Consider the following 14,089-nt stretch of genomic DNA (forward strand, 5'->3'; position numbering starts at 1 on the left):
ATGCTGATGCTGATGCTGATGCTCTTCTGGCTCCTGGCTCCAACTACACTGAAAAGGCTACGCACCATATGTGTCTGCAGGAGTTTTATCGGCTTAGATGAAAGCTACTATAGGCCTGGTGATCTCATTATTGGTGGGAATTTGCCCTTGGGAAGCATTTTAGAGTCTCCTGTCACAGACTTTAATACACTCAATCTTCTTTTCAATAATGCGTAAGTTTCAGCTGGAGGGAAAACATGCATGATAATTATTCTCTTTGCTTTAAATTTAGGGACTTCTTTTCAGAAATACTTCTAATATTTGTACTGTCCTGGTTTAGTGCACATGTTCTGCTTTTCTCAATAAATTACCAAGCTCTTAAAATCGGTTGGAATTCTCAGTCTCTTCATCAGGAAGATGATAAACCACAAAAATGAAGAGGGAAGCTGTGCTGGCCTAGTGAAGAAGTCAAATTATAATATTAATCTGAAGAGTAACTTGTGGTAGAAAATTCAAATAAAAGCTCAGCACTCTTCAAGTTTTGGGGAGTTGCAAAAATCCATCTCTGTTTGGAATCAGCCGTGCTGATGAATAAAAGCCTTCATTAAATCTATGAGGTGACCCCCCCACTGTAGTCCTGTGCTCAGCAATCCTTATCCCACCTGGAGAAGCTGCTCCAAGAGAGCAGCTTAAATAATTACGGTGAAAGGGGGCAATTGGAAAGGATTGCTGCCACTGCAGCAATGTGAATATAGCAGGGATGATCGAGACTATAAAACAATCCATAATATCCATATAAAGGCTTGTCTCCTTTCTCACAAAGTCATCCAACTTTAGCCAAAGGAAAAGCTTTGAAAAAATCCCCAACCAATAAAATTTGGGAGTTTCTTCCCCCAAAAGTCCCCCCAAACAGTGAAGCAAATTCTATAGCCATGCACAAGATTTCCTGTCATGTTCTCCAATGTTTTTCTCATTACAGGTACATCCACAGTTACTACCAGCAGTTCCTTGCATTGATGTTTGCTGTCTCTGAGGCCAATAAGGATTTTCTTCTGCTCCCCAACATCACCCTTGGCTTCCACATCTATGGCCATTACCAGAGGGAGATATATATTTCCTTAAACAGTCTCTCCATGCTCTCCTCACGAGGCCAAGGGGTTCCAGGTTACAAATGTGATCATCCGGACATTCTGCTGTCGGTCATTGGTGGTCTCAGTGCCAAATCCTCACAACTGATGGCCTCCATCTTCAGCATCTTTAAGGTCCCACAGGTAAGAGAGCTCTCTTGGATACAGTATGGAATAGACAAAGGTCAAAAGCACACAGAGAAGCCAAAGATGAAACTAAAGGTAATTTTGGGGGGGGGGGGGTTGGGGAGCATATAATGAACTTTAGACTCTTAAAGGGTAGCCATCATTTTAGTGTCATTTATTTGATGTATCGGGTTGTTGGTTTCTTCTCTTGTCTTCCAATGTATCACAACCAATGAAAATAGCTAAGAAGGAGAGCCAAAAAGAAAGGAAAAAAGATTAACAAGTCAATAGACCACTACAAAACTGGAAAATGTTTAAAAGATAGAAATATGAGATAGACTACACTAAATAAATATTATACAAAATGACTTAAATGTAGTAAAAAGTGTCATATATAGAATATATAGATTATTATATATAGAATGAAAACAATGTATGAAATAATGTAAATGCACAAATATACAAAGCTATAGTTATAAAAGGTTTACTTGTATAGATAAAAAAAATCACAACAGATATGTAAAAAAATGTAATGTGTTGCAAAGATATGAAGTTTGTACAAACAAAATAAAATATTTTTTTAAAAAATAGCTAAGAAGGAAAGAAGATTCAGTGTGACTGCGAGGGTCATGTGTCAGTGAGTCAGTGTGACTGCGAGGGCCATCAACTACACAAGGGTAACTACTAAAATCAGCATAAAACTTTTACTTTGTCTTTGAAAAAAGAATCTCCCTTTCTGCAGCTTGGTGTTGGCTTTGAGTTCTCTGAGGGAGAGAGAAGAGTTTATCCTTCCTTCTTCCGGATTAATCCCAAGGAATCTCTTCAGTGTGTGGGTTTAGTCCAGCTGCTCCTGCATTTCCAGTGGAACTGGGTTGGGCTTTTGGCCCCTGAAGATGACAATGGAGAACGTTTCATTTCAACTCTGACGCCGATGCTCCAGGAGAAGGAGATCTGCCTGGCCTTCACTATAATGCTGAAACTAGATGATGTTCAAATCACGATGAAAAAGTTTGTTCTCAATTTCCATACCTGGTCTAAAGCAGAAGTGTTTATTATGTTTGGAGACTTCACTATTACCAGTAATGTAGTAATGACGGTACATTATTTTGGAAAACTCAGAAAAGTGTCCTTAATTAAAGTTTATATCTTCACTTCACATTGGAAAATTGGCGTGGAAGAATCTGAAGAAACATTGCAATTTATAAAGACTTTGCATGGGGTCCTGCATTTTAGGGACCATTCTGGGGATGTCTCTGAATTCAGCAAGTTCCTCCTGTCTTTAGACCCCTTGAACCCCCAAGGAGACGTCTTTCTCCCTCAATGGTGGGAAAGAGTCTTTGGCTGCAAGATCCATAAATCAGGAAAGATCCCTCCAAAGGGGGAAAAACAATGTACAGGAAAGGAGAATCTGCAGAATATGCCCAATTACACTTTGGAAACAAGAATGACAGGTGAAAGTTACAATATCTACAATGCCATTTATGCTCTGGCACACGCTTTACATGCAATGCATGGATCCAGAGTCCGACCAATGAGGCTTGGAAAGAGGATCTCAGACATCCAGTCATGGCAGGTAGTTTCTGTGGCTTTTGACTCAGTCCGCTTAGTTCGGAAGCTCCCCATATGAATTTCTTCTGCTCCTGATTAAATGTCTTCATACTCTCATAGCAATTCATCTGAGACCCTGCCCTTTTTACCATTCGTTGTGCTACTCAGCTTGCTGTGTGAAAAGAGCTTCAGATTAACAACGGATGGAAATTAATCAAGGAGAGAAGCAACGTAGAACTAAGGGGAACTTTCTTAATGAACAATTTGCATTTAGAAGTCATGGGTGCCCCATTTCTGGAATCATTGAAGAAGAGGCAGGATTGCCACTTGTCTAAAACTGTAGAGGGTATGTTGCTTGAGCAGGGGGTTGGACTAGAAGACCTCCAATGTCCCTTCCAATACTGTTACTCTGTTTCTATGACAACCACAGCACAGAGCAAGATTCAAAGTGATCCTGATGGGTTCCTGGTCTGAAATTCATCAGAATTCCCTGCATAAAAGGCTAAAATGTTGGACCTCTCTGAATAGTAAAGTGACCAACCAGGTCAGATACTTCCTTCCACAGGGCCCAGTGGATCAAACCTGGTTCCAGCTGGATCCTTATTGCCTTTGACAATAAGCTGGAGAAAACCAGTGGAATTTTCTATGGTTCTAATAGAAATGATTTATTCATTTCAAACATTCATTCATCAGTTAACAAGTCCTTGGGCCAAGTAACTATTTGAAAGTCTACGTGGCCATGCCTCACAAGGGGAAAAGCCTAAAATTAAATTTAGATTGTGGAACTAAATTTTTTGTTTTTTGGTGAAATTGGAGATGGAAACCATGACAAAGGGGAAACTTTTAATTTCAGAGTTACATACACCTAATTCCTCAGATCACCATCAAGAGATGGAACTAATTTATCAAATATAAACCCATGTTCTCAAGATGGCCATCATGTTATGATAGAAGCCATGATGTCTCATTTGTAGAATCACAGTATTGAAATAGACATTGGAGGTCATCTATCCCAAATACTCCAATTTCTGAAAGTCTCCTTTCTTTCAGATTCTTGCCTATTTGAGGACCATCCAGTTCAACAACAGTGCTGGAGATGAAGTCTCCTTCTCAGAAGATGGACTGGGATCTGCTCGTTATGATCTTTTCAACTGGGTTCTCTTCCCCAATAGATCCTTTGTCCCCATAAGAGTTGGGCATGTAAATCCTGAGGCTCCCCCAGGTCAGAATTTCACCATTAAATCTGATGGAATCATTTGGGCCACCAAGGTGAGCTGAAAGGAAATGTTGTAAGTTCAGGGAAAGATTCATTCTCTTCCTGAGATGCAGAACATCTTCCTAACTTGAAAAATTATCAATTGAGTCAGAAATTATGGCAGTTGTTTGGTGAAAAATCTCCTATGCATGTAACACATTTAAGCTCTGATGAATGTCATTCCACAAAGGTTTAGGCTTGGGAACACTGTTTCCTTGAAACATAGGATTCAATTACAGCCAGCAACAATTATTTCCATGGACCACTGTTGTATCATCGCAGTTCTTTCTTTTAGAAATCCTCTCATCCCATCACAAGCCTTCCTGTGCAGGCAGAGACTCCCCATCCAATCTCCCACATCTATGGGTGTGTCAGGAATGCTCCTGGCCTGGTTACCCCAGGACTGTTCCTGATTTCTGATAGACAGTGGCAATGTATTTCTTTAGAAAAGATTCTGATCATAGAAGTAGGAATAAGGAAGGGAAATAGGAAAGGGAAAAGAATGGATGCAGCAGGTTCACGGCTTAGGTCATCTCAAGTATTTCTCTTTTCTCTTTCAGAAGGTGCCCTTTGCCAGGTGTGGCATGAAGAGGTGCCATGCAGGAGAGAGGAGAAGAGTTCCAGAGGGCCAACCGGTTTGCTGCTATCAGTGTGATGCTTGTCCAGAAGGGACCTTTTCTAATCAGACAGGTAGAGCAGACTTCAAATGTTCATCTTCCATAATCAAGGAAGGCATTCATTAAATCAATATATATATTTGTTATTGAATCATTTTTGATAAGATCGACAGGCACTCACACTTTTCAGTAGAACTTTCAGTTTAGAGATCTGTTCTGACCTGCTCCTCCATCCAGTAACGAATGCCGAGACAAGCATAACTGGAATGTACTTTAATAGCAAGAAACCAAAACCTTGGTGGCTGAAAGCCAAGCATAACAAACAGATAAGGACCTTGGCAGCAACTCAGACAAACCTTGGCAGCAATCCAGCCTGCCAAGCTAGTTACCAAAGTTCTCCAACTTTTAGTCAATGTGTTGACTTCTGCAAGAGGGGCGTGTGCCCCTCTTTTTATAGTCTGGAGAGGAGCCTAATGACCACCGGCTGGGTGCAATTACCTCCTGTACTTGCGCAACTGTTCCTGATGCCTATTAGCTCTTCTGTGCCGGGCATCCAGGAACAACTCACTGCTGGCATCCAGATCACTCTCCCTTGTCTCCTCCCAACTGGTCCAAGGTTCAGGCACCTCCTGATGGCCAACCAGCCTCTCTGCGCCCTTCTCAGAGTCGGAACCCTGTCCAGGGTCCTCCACATCCTCCAGAGCCGACTCATAGGGCCCCTCAGTGTCGGAGTCTGGTGGCAGCTCCAACAGCTCCTGCTGGGCCACAACAGAGATCTAAACTCCCCTGACCATAGAGACCACCTTTCCTGGCCCTCAGCAAGGGGAGTTTGAAGGCACAATTTATGAGTCCCCAACATGAATTTATTTTTCTACTTTCACATCCAATTGGGAAACCAACTTCCAATCTTTTCCTGAGGAAGTGGGGTGTATAGTCCACACTTTAATTTTTATTATTCAGAATATGCTTCTTCCTCAACACTACCAACCTCTGAGGAAATAGACCTGCCAGGGAAAGAGGACATTCAACAATCTATGTCCCTTTGATAGAGCAGGAGGGATCAAAAACATCTGAATGAACACATTTGAAGATTACAAATCTTCAGTTTACAAAGCAAAGAGGTTAAGGCAGGGGTAATGTACACATAAAGAAAACAACAGCATTCCTGGATAACAGATTTGTTCTTCTTCTGTGGGTTCCATTATGAGGACCCAGATTGTTGGGGGCAATATGCTGACTCTCTGTAAACCGCTTAGAGAGGCCTGAAAGGCCTATGAAGCGGTATATAAGTCTACTGCTATTGCTATTGCTATTATAAAGTGTGGGGGAAAAACAGGCAGTAATCTCAAACTAAAACCCACATTATTCATGGAAATGCAGTGGATGGATAGTTGGTACTGAAGGAATCCTTGTCTCTGGCTAATCTATCCCCAGGATCATCATAAAGAAAGGATGATTTGCTCTTTTTGATGCCCAATAAATTGCTCAGTGGATTCTTTCATCACTCCCTTTGTGGGTAGGTCATTAAGAGAAAGGCAACACTCGTATCATTTATGTGGGGGGGATAATGTGCATGGTAGTTGCTGAATAAATTCTTAGACAAAGATTTTTGATTTCAGATGCAGCTCACTGTGAAACCTGCCCAGAAGACCAACTTCCCAACAAGGACAAGGACCAATGCATTGCCAAGAAGGTCCACTTCCTTGCCTATCAAGACACCCTGGGATACATCTTAGTTTTTCTTGCTCTTTTTCTCTCAGTGATCACATCTGCAGTTCTGGTGATTTTCTATAAACACCATGACACACCAATTGTCAAGGCCAACAACCGAGACCTCACTTACATCCTCCTGGTCTCCCTATTGCTTTGCTTCCTCTGTTCCTTCCTCTTCATTGGTCAACCAGGGAAGGTCACCTGTCTCTTCCAACAATCTGCCTTTGCAATTCTCTTTTCCCTTGCAGTTTCCTCTGTGTTGGCAAAAACTGTCATGGTGGTTCTGGCTTTCATGGCCACCAAGCCAGGGAACAGGACAAGGAAACTCTTAGGAAAACCACTGACCAACTCCATTGTCTTAGCTTGTCCCCTGATTCAAGCAGTTCTTTGTGCCACCTGGCTGGGAACCTCTCCCCCTTTTCCTAACTTGGACTTCAACTCCCTATTTGGAGAAATCATCTTGGAATGCAAGGAAGGCTCAGCTTTAATGTTCTACATTGTCCTTGCCTACCTAGGTTTTTTGGCTTTCATCAGTTTCACAGTGGCATTTTTAGCTAGAAAATTGCCTGACAGTTTTAATGAAGCCAAATTCATTACTTTTAGCATGCTGGTCTTTTGCAGTGTTTGGATCACTTTCCTCCCCACCTACCTGAGCACCAAAGGGAAGTCCATGGTGGCTGTGGAGATCTTCTCCATTTTGGCATCTGGGGCTGCTCTCTTGGCTTGTATCTTTTCCCCAAAATGCTACATTATTCTACTGAGGCCGGATCTAAATTGTAGAGAAAATATAGTAAGGAACAAGAATTTCTAACTAATGCAACAATTGGCCTCATTTATGTTTTTGAGGCATATTTAGAATGTGATAAAATTTCTAAACTATGATAACATGGAGGTATGTGAGAAGGAGGGGGGGACCGAGGGAGAGAAAGGACGGGGAAGGAAAGGAGGAAAGGAGAAAAGAAAGGAGGGAAGGCAGGGGAGAAGGAAGTAAGGGGGGGAGGGAAGAAAAGAGGGAGGGAAAGATACCTAACCTTTGATGTTTATAATGATTTGATAGTATGGGAATATCTCGAAATGTAGTTGTATTGTTTGTTACAAGTTATGGATGTTGTATTTTCTTTTTACCAATAAAATCTTTAAAGGGAAAAAAAAAAAAGAAGATAACATGGAGGATGAATTTTTCCATTAAAATATTTCTATCAAGTGCTGTAACTAGTTGCAATATACCTGTGGTCAACAACAATCATTCAGCCTTTTTATTTTATACTTCCTTATTTTGTCTGGCCTCCAGAAAACCTCTTCCTTGTTTAACAATAAAGAAATCTCAAAAATATGATAGACTCAAAAAGAATCACTAGGCTGTGACTTTAAAAGAGTTTCTTTTAGCTAATAATAATCCCAGAAAGCGATTAAGAAATGAAAGTTTTGACTTAGTGTCCATTTGAAAAACAAATTCCAAAATGGCTGATTTTCCAACAATGAAGTGAGCGGCGCTCTGACTGCTTCAAAGCACAGCTCCTGAGGCTTCCTGCAGACCTCTGCTGTATGGAGGGTCATGTGGGGTGATTCTAGCACTCTCCCTAATGCAGGAGAGTCATAATAAAAGGAAGGAATGCCTTTTCCTTTTGTTAGTAAGTTGAAAACACCATAATCCAGAGAAAACCCCCTTAGGGAACCTCCCTGATCTAGTCATCAGTCAGCCAACTTCACCAGAAGTCCTGCTTTCCTACTGCCATCTGCACAGCTCTGCAAAAAGCTCAGAAGCTCTGGAAAATCCTCAAAAGATAAATGCACAAAGGGTGATGGAGGTAGGGAAGGGGCCCAACCCTTGTGGAAACTTGGGGAGCAATAAAAGTCCTGCAGGTACCTAGTATGGGGGGGAAAGACCCAGCAGACAAAGCAAGATCAAAAGATATGAGGGGGTTCCATGGGGGACAGGAAGCAGAGAACAGAGCGACTCGGAGTGAGGGAGGACTGGAAATCTTAGTTTTCTCTTTATTTATTTTCAGTCCTGCCACTTCTCCATATTCTTCTATTTTTTATTAATTTAGGCCGTTTCTTGTGGATCTTCCAAAATAAAAACTAAGTCATCTGCAAATGCCTGTAATTTATACTTTTCCTTTTTTTATTTCCATACCTTTTATCTCTGTATCTTGTCTGATATTTCTATTTAATACTGCCAGTGTCAATACAAATAATAGCGGAGTGAATTAGAGAGTCAGCATCTTGCCCCCAACAATCTGGGTCCTCATTTTATCGACCACAGAAGGATGGAAGGCAGAGTCAACCTGGAACCAGTCAGGATCAAACTCATGGCAGTGGGCAGAGTTTGCCTGAAATATTGCATTCCAACCACTGTGTTACTATGGCTCTGGTTCCTGCATTCTTCTTTCTTTGTCTATGATAAAAAGTCAGGGGAATTACACAACATTTTGAAAAAATCTTTTTTCCTTCTTTAATCTTTTTTAGTGTGTAGAATCAGGGCATCTGAATAAAGCAGAGAATTTGTTGGCTGGATGCCCTTCCTGATGCCTATGCAGAGTTCACAGCAGATATTTTCTCTTTGTGCCCTGATAGAGAAACATCTGTCGCTGCCTTGGATTGAACTCTCAACTTTGGGAGTGAGAGGCAAGCATCTTCACCTCTAGGCCACCATGCCACTCTCTTTTTAAAGTGATCATTGAATCATTCCTAAAATGTATTTATCAGTCGCAAGACAAATTTACATGCAAAGACTTTAAAACCTTTAGAGTCAAGTAAAACATGAAGAAAACCAAACAATGAAATTTGGAGTTTGGCATTAAAATCTTTATGTGTAGATACCACTTCAAAGTGGTTGAAGAAGCCATGATACAAATTCCCAGTTTCAAAGGCATTTTTTTCTTTTATTGAGGAAGTAGCACTTGGTGTTACCCCTGACTGCTCAAATCTCAAAGGTAGAACTTCTCAGACATAAACCCATCTGCTAGAATGAGGGCCATGATAGAATGGTGGGTGCCACGTTGTCTCATGTGTGGCTTTCAGCCAATTGCTCCAATTTCTGAAGATCCCCTTTGTTTCAGCTTCTTCCCTATTTGAGGAATGTCCGGTTCAACAACAGTGCTGGAGAAGAAATCTCACTCTCAGAAAATGGGCTGGGATCTGCTAGTTATGATATTCTCAACTGGGTTTCCATTCACAATAAATCAATGGCTCTGGTGAAAGTTGGGCAAATCGATCCTGGGGCTCCCCCAGGCCAAGTTTTCACTATTAACTCTGATGCAATCGTCTGGCCCACAAAGGTGAGTTGAAAGGCAACACTATAAAATCAAGGAAAGATTCGTTCTCTCCTCTCCTTGGGATGCGTAACGTCCTACTAACTTGAAAAATGGCTCTATTGGAAGATAAAATATGGCAGCCATTTGGTGAAAAATCTGATTTGCACATAACACATTTCAGCTCTGATTTGTGTGAGGTCGAGAAAGGATTGATATTGGGAAGAACTTCTTGAAGGTCAGGATGATTTCTGTGGACTATTCCCCCTGTGGAATCAAACACGAGACCCCCAAACCAAGAATCAAATCTCACTGCAGGATTTATCAGTATGCATCAAAGTAAACAATGGGAGAGACTCCTACTGACAGAAGGAGTCAAGTTACTTCTCTACCTTTTTGCTATTTCTGACCTCAAGAAAGAATTAATGTCTTAATAAAAAGAAGCATATCAGTTATATTGCCATAGAAATTTTGATAAAGTGTGCTGAGAATGAAGTACTTCAATGTTGCCTCAATTAGCAAACATTCCTCCTGTTTCTCTTTTGCTCACACGTTGCACTCCTCCACTGACTCCTCACGCTGTACAATTGGTTCCTCATCATTTACAATTTCACCAAAGACGTAGCTTAATGTCACAAACCCTCCTTTGCATGTGGAGGTCCCAGTTCCAATCTCCACCACCCACTGATGGGTCGGAATGCTGCTGGCCTCAATCACCCTGGAGCTGTTTTTTTGGTTTCAGGGGAATCATTTCCTTTGAATTCATATTTTTGATTGAAATAAAAATGTGTAATTGGACAAACAAAGCAGGTTCATTGCTTGTGGCAGCGAAACCATTTCCCTTTTTCTATTGTAGAAGGTGCCCTTTGCCAGGTGTGGCATGAAGAGGTGCCAGGGAGGAGAGAGGAGAAGAGTTGCAGAGGGCGAGCCTGTTTGCTGTTACCAATGTGCTCCTTGTCCAGAAGGGACCGTTTCTAATCAAACAGGTAGAGCACATATCAAATCAGATCTTCCAGGATGAAGAAAGTCAATCATTAAATCACAATTTTAACTTCATTGCTATTTTTATTAGCAATAGCTACAGCACTTAGACTTATATACCGCTTCATAGCACTTTGAACCCTCTCTAAGCAGTTTACAGAGTCAGCATATTGCCCCCAACAATCTGGGTCCTCATTTTTCCCACCTTGTAAGGATGGACGGCTGAGTCAACCTTGAGCCTGGTGAGATTTGAACTGCCAAATTGCAGTCAGCAGTCAGTCATCAGAAATAATACAGTACTCTAACCACTGAGGCTCCTATTAGGATCAGCATCTGTCAAAGTATTCATATTTTACAACAGAATCTCTCAGTTTATGGATATAATTTGTCCTGACCCCACAGGTCAACCAACCCTGTCATGCCACAAGAATTTCATGCAGGGTAGTGACACATACCAATGAGAAAACTAGATGCCACTGTTTTCCTGAAAAACTTGTGTTTCAGTTTGTTTTTTAACCTTTAGGGTATGCTTCCTCTATCAACACTGTCAATCACCTCTGAAATTGATAGACCCATCAGAGGAACAGGAGATACATCTATTCATGTATGTTAACCATATGATGAGCCATGGTGGCACAATGGTTAGAGTGCAGTACTGCTGGCTACTTCTGCTGACTGCTGGCTGCCTGTAATTTGACAATTCAAATCTCACCAGGCTCAATGTTGACTCAGCCTTCTGTTCTTCCAAGGTGGCTAAAAGGAGGACCCAGATTGTTGGGGGCAAGAGGCTGACTCTGTAAAAAACTTAGATAGGGCTGTAAAGAACTTTGGAGCAGAATATAAGTCTAAGTGCTATTGCTGTTGCTATTAACACTCTCCTACAAGAACAACAAAAATCAGAATCAACAGATTTGAACTACAAAGGACTCGAGTCAACAGTGCTACGGTACTTGTAGATCAGTGCTGTCAAAGTATCAGTCCATGGGCCAGAAGCATCACCTGCTGTCCATGACCATAACTGGTTTCAGAATGGGGGGGAAAGTCCCAAGACATCATGTGATGCCGCTGTGATGATGGGACTTTAACACTCCTGTTTTAGATCATTCTTTCCTCCTTCCCCACTGCAATCAAGAAATGGCAATCTCTCTCACACTGAAAGCCATAATAGTCATGGAAGTGCCCTATATATATGAACACTTCCTTGTCTCTGGCTAAACTAGCTGAAGCATCATCAATAACATAAACATAATTGCCTTGTTTCATCCATCATGAAATGCCCATCCATCCATCATGAAATGGGTTGTTCCATCACTTACTTCGTGGATTTGCGATAGCAGAATGGGGCTAGTCTTGCCATAGTAAAAGGGGCAAGGAATAACGAGGGTGAAATAATGCTCAAAAATTTCATTTCTTGAATCGCTGTGACCCCTGCCCAGAAGATCAGTATCCCAACAAGGACAAGGACCACTGCATTGCCAAGATGCTCCACTTCATTTCCTATCAAGAGACCCTGGGATACATTTTAGTGTCTCTCACTCTTTCTCTCTCCATGGTCACATTGGCAGTCCTAGCAGTTTTCATTAAGCATCGTGACACACCAATTGTGAAAGCCAATAACAGAGATCTCACCTACATCCTCCTGGTCTCTCTTCTGCTCTGCTTCCTCTGCTCCTTCCTCTTCATTGGTCAACCCAGGAAGCTCACCTGTCTCATCTGACAAATTACCTTTGCCATCCTCTTTTCCCTTGCAGTTTCCTTGGTGTTGGCAAAAACTATCATGGTGGTTCTGGCCTTCATGGCCACCAAGCCAGGGAACAAGTCAAGGAAACTCTTAGGAAAATCATTGACTAACTCCATTGTCTTAGTCTGTCCTCTGATCCAAGCAATTTTTTGTGTCACCTGGCTGATAATCTCTCCCCCATTTCCCAACTTGGATTTCCACTCCTTGGTAGGAGAGACCATCTTGGAATGTAATGAAGGTTCAGCTTCAATGTTTTATACTGTCCTTGCATACCTGGGTTTCCAGGCCCTTATGAGTTTCACAGTGGCCTTTATGGCAAGGAAATTGCCCGATAGCTTTAATGAAGCAAATTTCATAACTTTCAGCATGCTGATCTTTTGCAGTGTTTGGATCAGCTTCCTCCCCACTTACCTGAGCACCAAAGGGAAGTCCATGGTGGCCGTGGAGATCTTCTCCATCTTGATGTCTGGGGCTGGTCTCTTGGTTTGTATCTTTTTCCTCAAATGTTATATTATTCTGATATGAATCAGAGAGAAAATATAATGAGGCGCAAGAATCTCTGGTTTATGCAGGGATTGGAAACTTTAATTTTGATTTTTTTAATCACATTTGTCAAAAATAATGAATATTAAATAATTGGCAATCAAATGATTTGCCTGACCATAAAATATCAGATAATCATCTTTCATTTTTCATTTCCCCTTGTTGTCTTCAGTGAGGCTCCAGTGATCAACTTGGAAGTATACCTTGATAGAAAAGATGTATTACTTATGTTTTTTTAAATTTAAAACTATTGCTTTGTATAGCATGAAGTTTTTGTATTTCTAAGATCAGCAGATGGAAGAGCTTTATCAGCAGATGGAAGAGCCAAGGTGGCGCAGTGGTTAAATGCAGCACTGCAGGCTACTGCTAGATCAGCAGGTCAGCGGTTCAAATCTCACCGGCTCAGGGTTGACTCAGCCTTCCATCCTTCCGAGGTGGGTAAAATGAGGACCCAGATTGTTGGGGGCAATATGCTGACTCTATGTAAACCGCTTAGAGAGGCCTGAAAGGCCTATGAAGCGGTATATAAGTCTACTGCTATTTGTCTGTTCTGAATATCCTATCTAAAGTTGGGAAGGTGACATGACCTCACATCATCAATTATGCAACCCATGACTTTTCCTAAAGCTTCTAGGTGGGTCAGATGCAAAGGGGGGCGGAAGTGTTGGGGAGGATTTTTAAAAGTCCCCCATACAGATACCAGTCATCTCTTGTTTGAATAGTCCACCTGAGGCTACCCTTGAAAAATATCTGGAAGCTTCCTCTGGTGCCGAATGCAGCTTTCTGGCAACTTTGGGCACCGGATGAAGGGCACACATGAAACCTCTGTGGCACAAGCTTCACTGAGTTCCAATCTCCTTCAGGGTCCAAATCAAGGTGTTGGTTATGACCTTTAAAGTCCTACATGGCATTGGTCCAGGTTACCTATGAAACCATCTTCATCCCATTAGTGTAGCATCTCCCAATCCACATCAGCAGAGAAAGTATGTTTTTAATGTTTGATTTGTATACCACCCAGAGTCCCTCTGTGAGTCAGATGGGCCATTTAGCATTTGATCAATAAAACAAATGTCCCAAAGGTTGGGTTCCATAGCAGAAGTGTCCTGTCTCCTGGGTCTGAAGAGATGGAAGTCTTTTGCAGATGGGACCTGTTCTTTCCCCTCCTGCTGACCCAATGGGTGAAACCAGAGAGTGTGGATTCCTCA

At 41.7% G+C, this 14,089-nt stretch overlaps 2 protein-coding genes across 2 annotated transcripts in view; both read left to right on the top strand.

The window, feature by feature from the left end:
• LOC116506735 (vomeronasal type-2 receptor 26-like) lies at positions 1-7,270 on the top strand. The gene is made up of 5 exons (XM_032214628.1): positions 1-212; positions 959-1,250; positions 2,095-2,805; positions 3,831-4,049; positions 6,319-7,270. The coding sequence occupies exons 1-5, from the start codon at positions 1-3 to the stop codon at positions 7,174-7,176; spliced, it is 2,292 nt and encodes a 763-aa protein (XP_032070519.1). The 3' UTR covers positions 7,177-7,270.
• LOC116506741 (vomeronasal type-2 receptor 26-like) overlaps positions 7,252-14,089 on the top strand; it is a 22,474-nt gene continuing 15,636 nt past the window's right edge. Inside the window, exons 1-2 of the mRNA XM_032214639.1 lie at positions 7,252-7,257; positions 9,428-9,646. Of these exons, the coding sequence (XP_032070530.1) occupies positions 7,252-7,257; positions 9,428-9,646 (225 nt within the window). The remainder of the gene's footprint in view (positions 7,258-9,427; positions 9,647-14,089) is intronic.

This window comes from Thamnophis elegans, chromosome 1, assembly GCF_009769535.1.
Source record: "Thamnophis elegans isolate rThaEle1 chromosome 1, rThaEle1.pri, whole genome shotgun sequence".
Taxonomy (NCBI): domain Eukaryota; kingdom Metazoa; phylum Chordata; class Lepidosauria; order Squamata; family Colubridae; genus Thamnophis; species Thamnophis elegans.

Excerpts from the sequence above, each read along its gene's own strand:
- LOC116506735 (XM_032214628.1), top strand. The coding sequence starts at position 1 with ATGCTGATGCTGATGCTGATGCTCTTCTGGCTCCTGGCTCCAACTACA. Across the intron at positions 213-958 it reads AATCTTCTTTTCAATAATGC|GTACATCCACAGTTACTACC; the intron begins GTAAGTTTCAGC and ends TTCTCATTACAG. Across the intron at positions 4,050-6,318 it reads GAATCATTTGGGCCACCAAG|GACAAGGACCAATGCATTGC; the intron begins GTGAGCTGAAAG and ends CTTCCCAACAAG.